The following is a 13,937-nucleotide window of genomic DNA, read 5'->3' on the forward strand; positions in this document are numbered from 1 at the left end:
ACTCTAATAATGACATCTACATAAAATGTGATGATCCTGACACCTCTACATAACACCCACCCTTCAAATACTTTTCCTTCTTAACAGCTTTTAGTAATTAAAACTTATTCTCACAGCACACATCCTGGTGGGATTTTGGGACATAAAGAAGTGCTTTAATTAGCTAAAACATTTAACAATATAGATTTACAGATTTTAAATGGTCCATCCTCTGTTGTCCTCTTACATCAAAATACACCCACAGTCTTTGCATATCTCTCTTATATCCCATATGTGTGCATGAACTTGTATTTTAAGCCACAGTTTATAGTTAGTTAAAAAGTTAAACACTGTTAAAAATATCTTAATGTTGGATTTGTTTCTTACAAACACACAGTTTTTCTCTTCTCCAGATGTTAACTGATGGACTGGAGTGTTGTGGATTATTGTGCTGTTTTTATCAGCTGTTTGAACTCTCATTCTGACGGCACCCATTCACTGTAAAGCATCCATTGACACTGATGTAATGCTACATTTCTCCAAATCTGATGAAGAAACAAACTCACCCATCTTGAATAGCCTACTAAAACTATTCCTTTGCATTTCAGTTATGTGTGTTCAGGTAATAGTCACTAATGTCATCAAGCATTAGAAATGTCAGTTGAACTCACTATAGACATTTATTTCGCATCTCAAAACATTTTAGAACTTAGCAAATGTATTTTATTAATTTAAAGCACCATTTGAGTAAAAGGGATATACAAATAAGAAATCCATGGGGCTATACTAAGATGATGATTGCCCAAACTATATAACAAAGTCAACAAAATAAAATACTGAAAAAATATTTAGCTTTATTAGTTTTTTATATTTTATATAAAAATGTATCAAACCTGCTGATAATAAAAAAACACACATTTCACATCACATTTTATCACAATGCACATTAAGTAAAAATATAGCCTACACTCCCAAATACAAAATAAAATCCCAAATACAAAATTTTTTTACATTAATTTCTTTTAAATATTAAATACATAATTTGCACAGCATTTCAATGGTTTTTGTTTGAAATTCTCGAAACTCAAGTGTTTTCGTTCAAGAACACAATTATGGAATGTTTTTAAACCTTGTAAGCGTCATAAGAGCAGTCCACCGGAAGTGTATCGTCAGAGTTCCATGACAACACAGCAGCACACCTCACTGACAACCGCACTCCTCCACGATCATGTCCTCGTGGTGGCGCATGACCACACCATCACCCTCATAGTACAGCATGGAGAGCGGGCTGAGGCGCGTGGGCGCGCAGGACGGACAGGGCGCGCGCTCCGGGTGGTAAAGCTTCAGCAAACTCTGGAACAAGAAAGAAAGCGGAACATATATCACACATATATTTCCGTTAACTATACCTCAATTAAATGCTCAATTACCTCAAATTAAACGCTAAAAAGTTTCGTTTTGATCGAAGTGGGGTCATTTTTCACCCCACAAAAAAAAAAAATAATAATAATAAATAAATAAATACATGTTGCATATACAGTCAAAATGACCAATTATACATTGCATTAAAAAAACTGCAATTACATTCATATTGCAATTTCAAATACGTTGAATAAGAATGTTTCCAGGGATTTTTTATCGAAGGGATTTTTTATCAATCTATCTATCTATCTATCTATCTATCTATCTATCTATCTATCTATCTATCTATCTATCTATCTATCTATCTATCTATCTGTCTGTCTGTCTGTCTATCTGTCTATCTGTCTATCTATGAATGATGAGGCAACATTATTATTATTTGTTTTTTATCATTATGGGAATGCTACTTTTAAATGTTCTCTGGACATTCTCTGTTGTGTAATAAAATTTAAATTAAATTATTATTATTGTTGTTGTTGTTGTTGTTGTTGTTAATGTGTGTTTTTTTTAGCTAATCAGGAATGAGAAATGGACATAAACTTCTGTTCAATTGTCGTTTAGTATTTATTTATTTATCTTTCTTTTAGTTTTTTCTTTTGACATTGATTCAAGTGTACTCTACAGTATCTTACCTGCATGTAAGCGTGGTTTGTTGGGTTGAAAGACTCGTCCAGTGGACTGGGACACTCGCCTTCGCAGCGGTAAGCGTTATAACGCTTTGGATGCACGATCCATTCATCCCATCCAGTCTGATCAAAATCCACCCACATATCGACTCGACGACAAAGTGACCCTCGGTGTTGCTCTAGAGCTGTTACTATTCCCGTGGCGTTTCTATCATCCGTCGCGCGCATCCTTTCGACCCGGTTTCTTTTGTGTCGACGAGCTTGAGCTGCGTCTGGTGCCCGGTTCAGAGAGACGTGTTTGGAGTGCGCCACTGTACTCATCAAGCTGGAGGCACGTCGTCGGCCAGTGTGGGAAATTTTGTTTTTGTAGAAAACTACCATCATTACTCGTTCCGCAGTGGGATGCTGGATTTTTCGTTTCCAGCTATCTGTAACCGGCTCAGGTGAGTCTTTCCCGCTCCCGGTGTCCTCTCCGTCCTCAGGTGTCTCCGTTCCCGGACTCAACCAGTGCTCGAGTAGCTGGGTGATGTTGAAAACTCTCCAGGTGGATGCTGGAGTGCCGGGCACTGACCTGATGCTGCCTATAAAAAGTCGCCTATGGCGGCAAAACACCGAGTCAGACTCACAATCCTGTTTGCGTAAGTGGAAGACGTCCACGATGACGCGTCTGGATGCAGAAAACGCAGGCAGACGGACGCGGAGCTCCGAGAGCTGAATGCTGTCACTCGCTGAGAGGGAAGACATGTCAAAAGTGACGCTCCATCGCTCGCCAGTTTGATGACAGTCTGGAAAATAAACAGAAAATGTTCGTGTCACATCTTGCAGTTTGTTACTAATTAAGACTGGATCAAATAAACATGCTTAGCAAATAAATCAATGCAGCATTCACACAAAAGATCGAAGGCTGACGAAACGCAATTAAATGCTCCAAATTTTAAGTTTAAGTTTATTTTAAGTTTCATAATTAAAGGATGTTTTATAAAAAGCGTAAAAAGTAGGCCAGAAACACTGACTTTTAAGGCAGATTGAAACTGATTTTTAATATCAGACAAGTAGCCATATTCAATAATACAATATCAGCATATTAAATGGCATATTCTGAAAAGACAGAGAGAGGAAACTAATTAAAAATATACATATTTTTCGAGAAAAAAAAACTTCTTAGTAAGCACTAAAGATGCTTGCAGCGACTCAATTTCTAGTAAAATAAGTAGCCATATCTACTAAATAAGAATAAATACGGCGTGTATTAACTTAATTTTGTATTGTGACATTATTTTCAACACAGCTAAACATTTTATTTCCTTTCAACATGTTTCAGTCATTATTTAGAAAGAAAGAGAGAAAGAAAGAAGGCGCAGGTTTCGTGCACTCGCGCAGTGTTGCAGCAGCAGGTTGCGTCAGAGCCAGATGTCAGCACACTGTCAGGATGGACGAGCTGCTTGACAGGAGATGTGTATTGAACCTCGCGCTCGAACAGACGTCTGAAGGGCTAATACACACCGTGAACATAAAACAGCCAGCTCTTTAAAGTTGAATAAGCATAGTGACACTACGGAGTTGTAAAACCTGAGGTCAGATAGCTGGAGAGCTACGGAACTGATAATGAGCCCACAACTTCCCCAGATGCTGTGGCTTTACTCTTCTTGCTCTCATTGAATAAATCTATCAAGATATAGTTCCTAACACGAAAAATACTGCATGCTTGCTTTAGGACATATATTCCTGACAAATTACAAAATGCAATGTAAGTCGCTTTGGATAAAAGCATCTGCAAAATACATAAATGTAGCTAATGAAACAGGCTACGAAATATGGTGCTAATGAATGATTAGTTATGACAATTTGCATGGCTCTTCAATAGGCTGCTTAATGGTGCCACCGCAGCACATGTCCAAATGAGATGTTTGTGCACAGTAAAAAGTGGCACCATGATTTAACCCAAATTAAGAATAAATCGATGTAAATTGATTCAGTGGTTAAATAAACCCATGCAATTTAGATGACAATTTTCAGTGTACCATGACCTTTTTGTTAGCTTGAGCACATTTAAGTTGATAAGGCAGGTTAAATTAACGCGTGTTGTCATGCGTGTTTTACCTTGTGCAGTCAGGCTTAGGACGAAGTCAGACTGATGCAGAGCTGGGCTGTCGACACTGGCTGGTGCAGTTGGCATCTTTCCGCTCAAGTCTCTGTATAACTGCATCATGTACATCGGGGACCTGGAATACGACTGGACACTGAGATCGGAATATGAACCTACGAAGGCTTTACGATGTTCTCCTAGGAGTGCGCCGTGATTAGAGATCTTGACGCAGCCAGCGTGCATCAGAGAACCCACCAAGACAGCGGCGAACAAGACGATTGGCTGAGTCTCCATTGCGAATCAATGAAGTTTTCAATCGTGAAGCGATCGAGCGCGTCCGCTTCCTGCTCCTGGCTCGTCTGAGGTCCGAGTGATCGGAGTGGTCGAGCTGTGGACAGGGCTTTTAAAGTGTGCAGCTGGCCCCTGATGACCTCTGTCCGCGGAATCCCTCTGATCCACGAGGCACATCACAGGAGAACAGAGCTGTCAAGTTCACTGCTTCTCTGCGCAGGATTTTATTTGCGCGAGGCGTGACTCTCGTCTGCTCCAATGTGACAGAGACATCCTTTGATTCTGGACCACCCAAAGTAAAACCATCTTGTTGATTAAAAAATTTGTTTGTTTTCCTTTTTTTTTAACCAAGCAGTTGTTGCTCATGTATAGTCTCATGTAGCCCCGTATAGCTTACCTAAACTTAACAACTACCTTGATACAAAGGTTTTGGTGAATAGTTAGGCTATACTGAGAATTGGTTCCCAATATATATAATACAACTATAGGCTATTATGTACTATACTGTTAACTGTAAATGTTAATAAACATAGGCTACACACACACACACACACACACACACACACACACACACACACACACACACTGTTACACCTTCTTATATAAAATAAAACAAAGAACAAGTGTATTATCACTTATTAAACTAAATAGCATTATACATCAGTTGTCCACAACAAACAACGATGATCTGCCATGGTACAAGTCCTTGTGGAGATGGAAAAAAAATGCCATATTCTCCTTTCCATTGTTGTATACTTTTTTTTTTTTTTTTTTTTTGCATAACAAGAACAATAACAACATACATATACAGAGCAGGGGCGTAGATTAGGCGGGGGACGTGTCCCCCCCCCCCCCCCCCACTTTTAATATCATGGAAATTCGTCCCCCGCACTTTTTCAGTCAAATGTGTTCGTATTGATGTTTTCAAGAGCTGGTGTGAATAAATATAGATTTAAACTCAAAGAGACAGGATAGTCTGCGCATGACCTGATATTTCATTCGGACCCAGAAGCGCTAAACTCTCCCGCAGTGTGTGTTTCATTCATCCTCGAAGCCGAAGCGCGCTCTCGCGCAGAAAGTCATATCAGGAAACTCCTAATATGGGCAACAGCGTCCAGCTATCGCTATATGAAAACAGTTGTTTAGACAGAAGAACTGAAACTTTTGTAAACACGAAGACATTAATATACGATTGCGACAATATATGTTTGTTCAAGTCATCTCCAGCAGGTCATAAATACCGTGCAGTATATAAAAAAAACTGTGAATTATTACAGTATAGATTCTGCGTTATTATGTGATAAATAAGTGTTTGTAGTATATTTTTAAAAAATCATTATTATTTGTTATTGTCAAGCAGTTATAGATTTCTAAGCAAATTAAAAGCTAGAAATTAGAGAATAATTAAAGTTGCCTATAGTATCCACTACCAGTCAAGTCTCTTCTGTTCACCAAGCCTGCATTTATTTGATCCAAAGTACAGCAAAACAGTAAACTGAAATATTGTTACTAGACTATTTAAAATAACTGTTTTCTATTTGAATATATTTCAAAATGTTATTTATTGAGATTTTAAAAGCTTGCTAAATAAAAGTATTCATATCTATAATTTCTTTTCCAAAAAATATATATTTTTGAATGATATACTGTATAATGTTGCAAAGGTTTTTTATTTCTCATAAATGCTGATCTTTGGATCCATCTATTCATCAAAGAATGCTGAATTTTTTTTTACTCATGTTTTAAATATTGATAATCAGCAAATCAGCATATTAGAATGATTTGATTTCTTAAGGATGTGACACTAGACTTGAGTAATGATGCTGAACATTCACCTTTGATCACAGGAATAAATTACATTTTAAAATATTTTCAAATAGAAAATAGTTATTTTAAATAGTAAAAACTTTAAAAGCTTTTTCTGTACTTTGGATCAAATAAATGCAGGCTTGGTGAGCAGAAGAGACTTCTTTAAAAACATTAAAAATCTTACTGTTCAAAAACTGTTGAGGCTATAGATTACAGAAATGTTCTATTGTAATGTTTTATATTATATTGTAATGTGTGTGTGTGTGTGTGTGTGTGTGTGTGTGTATGTGTATATATATATATATATATATATATATATAATGTCTGTCCCCCTCACTTCTGAAAAGATGGCTACGCCCCTGATACAGAGGATCACAGTGTATTCAGCTAGTATATGTTAAATTCAAAAACTCAAAGAAAACAACAGAGAGCGAAAAAAATATATAAAAAATAAAACTACAGGGGAATTTTATTTATTTTATTCTTTTTACAAGAAGTTCCAAAAAGATAAGGATTTAAAAAGTGCTTTTGTACTTCTTGCATCTTTTAGGGCCTCAATATAATGCTTAAGTTCAAATCTAATAATACAAGGTTAGGTTTATTATTATTCCATTTCTGTTTGTGTATATGGTGTTGTGATGATATTGGAGAGAGAGGACTCAAATGCAAGTGAAATGATAACTGTTCTTTAATGAAACATGAACTTCTTTCAAATGAAGTCTGGCCACAGGTATTCCAAACAAACGCAAGGGAGAAATAGACAAACTAAAGATATCCGGTTGACTGGGTAGCATAAATGAACTGAGAAGACCTCTGTGGCAGGGGTGGCCAGCAGACTGACGAGGCGGAGGTAGCCTACTTGACACTCACGAAGGAGCAGGCGGTCGGTGCTCACAGAGCAGGGAAGCCGAAGCAGCTCTCAGCAGGTAAGGTTCTGTGGGTGTAAATGACAAGCACAGAGTAATTCCAGCAGTGGTAGTGAACTAATAACAAAACCCCGACTCGACAGGACAGGACAAGACTAGTGTGAAGACGACAATGGTCGATACTCATCGGTGACATCAAACAATCTGACAACGAGACAGGAAAAAGAGAGGGTAGAAGTAGCCAAGATAATGAGACAGGATTAGGAGCAGGTGGAGGGAAACGAGCCTAATGGAAAGTGGAAACAGCTGTCAGTAAGGAAACGGAGAGTGATGGGAAAAGGGGAAGAGAGTTACCAGCAGAGGGAGACAGAGAAAGAAACAGAATCATGACAGGATCATGACAGTACCTTCCCCTCAAAGAGCGCCTCCTGGCGCTCCAGCGGAGGAACTCTGGCGAGACCGGAGGAAATCATCAATGAGTCAGGGGTCTAGGATGTCCTTGGGAGCATAGGCGCCGATACCGTGGGTGCTCCGGGGCTCGAGCACCCACGGAAAATACCGAGCACCCACGTGTGCCAGTGCCAGACTGCCAGTAGGCTACATTTATTTAAAATTAAACATTGCAGTTGGTTATGTTGTTGTCAGTGACAGTGACATAACCAGTCGCATGCATGTTCCATATCCTATCCACCAATCACAGCGTTTCTGAAAACGTCCCATCCCCCACTATACAGTGCCGTGCGAGTATGTAATCATTTACTGCTTTCCGTAATCACTAATCATTAATCAGACTAAGAGTTATTCGTTCGCTATGAGACCTTGAGTAACAGCTGGTAGTACAGAGGGAACAGAACGCAGGTCAGTATATCGCGATATACACTGTACATATTGTATAGACACACTAGGTAAGAAGTGAGCGCCACACATTGTATTTCTGTTTTTGTTAGACAGTTTAGTTAAGGTTTAGATGCACTGAAGATTTCGGTTTATTTTCTACATTTTGCTTTGGTTAGATTAGGTTTACCGAAATTTCTTTAGAATTTTCTGTTAACTGTCCATTAGTATTCAATTTGACCATAGATGTAAGTTCTACCTTCCTTTTTCCTTGTTAAAAAAGTATTTTGTATGTTTTTCTCCTTACTCTAACCATTTCTTTCTTGAACTTATGAAAGCACACTTTGGTTCATATTCATATATTTTATCTAAACATAATTGTTATTGTAGTAATTTATTTTTCTTTTCTTGATCTACATTAGAATTTGCATAAAGGCTTATAATTTTGCGTATAATTTTTTCTTCATTTTATAGTCTATGTTTTCCTATTTCTTTTCCTCTCCTTATGGCTAAAGTTCTGATTTTATACTTCATGAATTCCCAATTTGTACCAAAAGATTTGCTTCCTTCCAGGCATAGATAACCTTTTTTGCTTCATCTCTAAACTGCACATCTGTCAATATATTCTGATTCATTTTCCAATATTTAAAATTCTTTACATCTTTGGATTTAGTTGTATTTAATGAGAGAAAATTTGCTTTGTGATCAGTACGAACTGATGGCTCTATGGAAACATCATTAACATAATTATTTAAATTCCTTGAAATTAACCAATCTATACATGACTGTTGAGGAACATCTTTTACCCCTCCACATGCCATCTTATGACATAACCTACGCTCACTCTCACCCTCCCGGCTATCTGCAATGGTTTCATCTTCACTTCCTTCCCCTAAACTGTTAGCATCTTTTGATGCCAGCAGTGCTACTGATACTTTCTGCTCCACTCTTACGTCTTGTTTAGACACTGTTTGCCCCTTGTCTTCCAACCCAGCCTGTACCTCCCCTTCTGCCCCTTGGTTATCTGATGTTCTATGTGAACACCATTCTAAGCTGCTGAAAGGGTCCAAAAATATTACTGACCTTAATGTGTATCAGTCACTCCTATCTTCCTTCTCTGCTAATGTCTCCACTGCTAAAATGACATACTGACATAACAAAATTAACAATTTATCTAATTCTCGCATGCTTTTTAAAACATTTTTCTCACTTCTTTGTCCTCCTCCCACCTCCTGCTTTATCTCTAATAGCTGACAACTTTGCCACGTTTTTCATTAATGAAATTAAAAACATCAGTGCACAATTTTCCACACCACAATCAGTCAAGCTCATATCACCAGCAAACATACATTGATTTACATCCTTTTCTTCACTCTCTCAGGCAGAAGTCTCCAAACTCATCCTTTCTAATCATACTACTACATGCCCGCTTGATCCTATTCCGTCTCATCTCATTCAAGCCCTTTCTCCTGCAGTTGTACCTGCACTCACTCACATCATTAACACATCCCTCCAAACTGGTGTTTTTCCCTCATCATTTAGACAGGCTCATATAACTCCACTACTTAAGAAACCCACCCTCAACCCATCTCTTTTAGAGAACTACAGACCAGTTTGTCTTCTTCCTTTCATTGCAAAAACACTTGAACGAGCTGTGTTCAACCAAGTCTCTGCATTTCTCACACAGAACAACCTCTTTGACAGCAACCAAACTGGCTTCAGAAGTGGACATCCAACTGAGACTGCCTTGCTCTCAATTGTTGAAGCCCTAAGACTGGCAAGAGAGGAATCCAAATCTTCAGTACTTATCCTGCTTGATCTGTCCACTTCTTTTGACACGGTTAACCACCAGATCCTCCTATCAACCCTACTGGCAAAGGGCATCTCAGGAACCACACTTCAGTGGTTTGAGTCTTACCTATCAGATAGGTCCTTCAAAGTATCTTGTAGAGGTTAGGTGTCCAAGTCACAACATCTAACTACTGGGGTGCCTCAGGGCTCAGTTCTTGGACCACTTCTCTTCTCTGTCTACATGGCATCATTTGGTTATGTCATTCAGAAACATGGCTTTTCATACCACTGCTATGCTGATGACACTCAACTCTACCTCTGCTACACAACTCCTTGCTCAAGCTCTTGTGCTGTCCAGGCTGGACTATTGCAATGCTCTCTTGGCAGGTCTTCCAGCCAGTTCTATCAAACCTTTACAATTAATCCAGAACGCGGCAGCAAGATTAATTTTCAATTAGCCGAAAAGAATACACATCACACCTCTGTTTATCAATTTGCACTGGCTACCAATAGCTGCTCGCAAAAAATTCAAGGCATTGATGTTTGCCTACAAAACCACCACTGCACCCATTTACCTAAATGTATTACTTCAGACTTATGTGTCCTCTAGAAGCTTGCGTTCTGCAAGTGAACGTCACTTGATTGTGCCATCCCAAAGAAGCACAAAGTCATTTTTACTGACTTTTAAATTAAATGTTCCCTCCTGGTGGAATGACCCCCCCAACTAAATCCGAGCAGCTGGGTCCTTCTTCAAGAATCGGCTTAAAACCCATCTCTTCTGTCTTTATTTGTGTCACGATCATTAGCTGGAGTGCCCATAAACTCCAATAGAGGGCACTCCACTCAGGACTCTGGCATTTTTGTGTCCATCCCCTTTTTCGAACTCCATTTCCCATCCTGCCTCATTTCTGGGACTGATTACACACACACACACACACACACCTGCAGCTAATACACACGAACACATATAAGCAGCACAGTCACTCGCAGTCTTTGCAAAGTCTTGTTCTAGTTCTGTCTGGCATTTCCGAGCTGTTTCCTAGTGTTTGTTCCTTCTGTGTTTTTTTTTTATTTTTGATCAGCTCAACCATGGACCCAGTAGACCAGCTACTACATCTTCGTCAAGGAGGCCTATCTATTGAGGAGTATGTTCACCGGTTCTGTGAGTTGTCTTACCAAGTACCATTACATGAAGTTATGTTTAAGGACTTGTTCCATTTTAGACTCAATGAACTAATTAAATTATTGTTACCTGGATGGGAGTATATGGGCAGTTTAAGGGACATCATGGACTATGCACTGATATTATGTGACTCTCCGTTCACTGTGGGAGAGGCAGAGGACAGCCTTGAAGCTCCAAAGTCTCTCCACAAAATGGCTGCCAGCCCGGAGACTGTTCATAAAATGGCCGCCGCCCCTGAGACTCATCCTGTCATGGCTGCCACTCCACAGCCACTGCACGAGATTGCCGCCAGCCCGGTGCCACCGCACAAGATGGCTGCCAGCCTGGCACCACTACACAAGATGGCCGCCAGCCCAGCACCACTGCACAAGATGGCTGCCAGCCTGGCACCACTGCACAAGATGGCTGCCAGCCTGGCACCACTGCACAAGATGGCTGCCAGCCTGGCACCACTGCACAAGATGGCCGCCAGCCCAGCACCACTGCACAAGATGGCCGCCAGCCCACCGCCAATGCACAAGATGGCCATTGATCGTCCAGAGTCAAGTCAGGTCCCCGTTGATCATCCAGAGTCAAGTCAGGTCCCCGTTGATTGTCCAGAGTCAAGGTCAAGTCACCATTGATCGTCCAGAGTCAAGGTCAGGTCCCCGTTGATCGTCTAGAGTCAAGTCAGGCCCCGTTGATCATCTAGAGTCAAGTCAGGTCCCCGTTGATCGTCCAGAGTCAAGTCAGGTCCCCGTTGATGGTCCAGAGTCAAGTCAGGTCCCCGTTGATGGTCCAGAGTCAAGTCAGGTCCCCGTTGATGGTCCAGAGTCAAGTCAGGTCCCCGTTGATGGTCCAGAGTCAAGTCAGGTCCCCGTTGATGGTCCAGAGTCAAGTCAGGTCCCCGTTGATGGTCCAGAGTCAAGTCAGGTCCCCGTTGATGGTCCAGAGTCAAGTCAGGTCCCCGTTGATGGTCCAGAGTCAAGTCAGGCCCCCGTTGATCGTCCAGAGTCAAGTCAGGCCCCCGTTGATCGTCCAGAGTCAAGTCAGGCCCCCGTTGATCGTCCAGAGTCAAGTCAGGTCCCCGTTGATCGTCCAGAGTCAAGTCAGGTCCCCGTTGATCGTCCAGAGTCAAGTCAGGTCCCCGTTGATCGTCCAGAGTCAAGTCAGGCCCCCGTTGATCGTCCAGAGTCAAGTCAGGCCCCCGTTGATCGTCCAGAGTCAAGTCAGGTCCCCGTTGATCGTCCAGAGTCAAGTCAGGTCCCCGTTGATCGTCCAGAGTCAAGTCAGGTCCCCGTTGATCGTCCAGAGTCAAGGTCAGGTCCCCGTTGATCGTCCAGAGTCAAGGTCAAGTCACCGTTGATCGTCCAGAGTCAAGGTCAAGTCACCGTTGATCGTCCAGAGTCAAGGTCAAGTCACCGTTGATCGTCCACAATCAAGGTCAAGTCACCGTTGATCATCCAGAATCAACGTCAGGTCAAGTCCCCATTAACACCCATGAGTCAAGTAAAACCACAGTTAAACTTCATGAGTCATGTCAAGTCACGGTTTATCTTTATGAGCCCAGTCAAATCACTACCGATCTTCCAGAACTTCATCACGTCTCAACAGATCTTCCAGAGCTTCATCATACCACAACAGATCATCCAGAGCCTTGTCACTTCTCAGCTGAACTTCCAGAGACTCGTCACATCCTGTCTGTTGCACCCAGCAATGTTCTCTCAACCTGTTGTGTTGCTGTCAAGAAGACTGTTACTGCTGCAGAACCTTCAGAGGTGTCAGTAGTATCAGAAAAAATTTATAAGAGACATGCCACTTCCTCAATCCTCAATACAACTATATAAGGAAAACCCGTAATGGCAAAGATGGCGGTTGTGTGCACATGTCCCACCCCTCCTGCTGGAAAGCCAATCATTTGTTTTTTGAACAGTCAAGGCGGGAAACATTTAAGCCTATCGTCTGGTTCCACTGACGTATGCGCACAGTTGAAGAACCCTTGCGCATGCATAGTAAAAGTATAACCTGTGGGGGAAAAGGCTTTTAAACCTTATTTTGGGGCAATGTCATCAAAATGTAATTTTTTTTATCATATTTTACTGCTGTTTCTATACATGCAGTTTTTATGTCCCGGTGACCAGTGAAAGTGCAGTTCTGACTGTGCAGTGAGTTATGCCCATTCATTTAGATAGGAGCCTGATCTTGTTAATCTGAAATAGCTGCCCGGAGGTTTTGCCAAGATGGCGGCCGAGTGGCACGACTTGCCTAAAAGGACTTTGGTAGTACTGTCTCGTCTGCTCGGCTGTGGGGGTCCTCTGCTCCGCCCTGGTGGGCTACTGTCCCGTCTGCTCGGCTGTGGTGATCCTCTGCTCAGCCCTGTTGGGCTTCTGTCTCGTCTGCTCAGCTGTGGTGGTCCTCTGCTCTGCCCTGTTGGGCTACTGTCCCGTCTGCTCGTCTGTGGTGGTCCTCTGCTCCTCCCTGGTGGGCTTCGGTCTCATCTGCTCGGCTGTGGTGTTCCTCTGCTCCGCGCTGGTGGGCTACTGTCCCGTCTGCTCGGCTGTAGTGGTCCTCTGCTCCACCCTGGTGAGCCCCAGCTCTCCCCTTGGTGGTTTCCAGCTCCACCTGCTCTGCTCCAGCTCTGCACAGCGGTCACGATCATTAGCTGGAGTGCCCATAAACTCCAATACAGGGCACTCCACTCAAGACATTTTTCTGTCCATCCCCTTTTTCAAACTCAATTTCCTATCCTGCCTCATTCCTGGGACTGATTGCGCACACACCCAACTGCATCTAATTACACACACACACACACACCTGCAGCTAATACACACAGAAGCAGCACAATAACTCTCAGTCTTTGCGAAGTCTTGTTCTAGTTCTATCTGGCATTTCCGTGTGTTTTCCTAGCGTTTGTTCCTTCTGTGTTTGACATTGGATTGTTTATACCGACTGTAATTCTCTGCTGCCTGCCCCGACATTTGCTTGTTACGGTTTCTGATTTTGGATATCCCCTGACATACCCGATGCTGTCCTTTTTGATCACTGCCTGTTTGACCATTCTTAAAATACTG

General features: G+C 41.6%; 1 protein-coding gene across 1 annotated transcript; it reads right to left on the minus strand.

The window, feature by feature from the left end:
- Positions 1-644: 644 nt before the first annotated feature.
- On the minus strand, positions 645-4,681 carry LOC132129160 (nodal homolog). Its single transcript, XM_059540645.1, has 3 exons — positions 4,128-4,681; positions 2,034-2,812; positions 645-1,332 (listed from the first exon to the last, which is right to left on the minus strand). The coding sequence occupies exons 1-3, from the start codon at positions 4,405-4,407 to the stop codon at positions 1,180-1,182; spliced, it is 1,212 nt and encodes a 403-aa protein (XP_059396628.1). The 5' UTR covers positions 4,408-4,681; the 3' UTR covers positions 645-1,179.
- Between the last annotated feature and the right edge of the window lie 9,256 nt (positions 4,682-13,937).

This window comes from Carassius carassius, chromosome 4 (genome assembly GCF_963082965.1).
Source record: "Carassius carassius chromosome 4, fCarCar2.1, whole genome shotgun sequence".
Classification (NCBI taxonomy): Eukaryota; Metazoa; Chordata; class Actinopteri; order Cypriniformes; family Cyprinidae; genus Carassius; species Carassius carassius.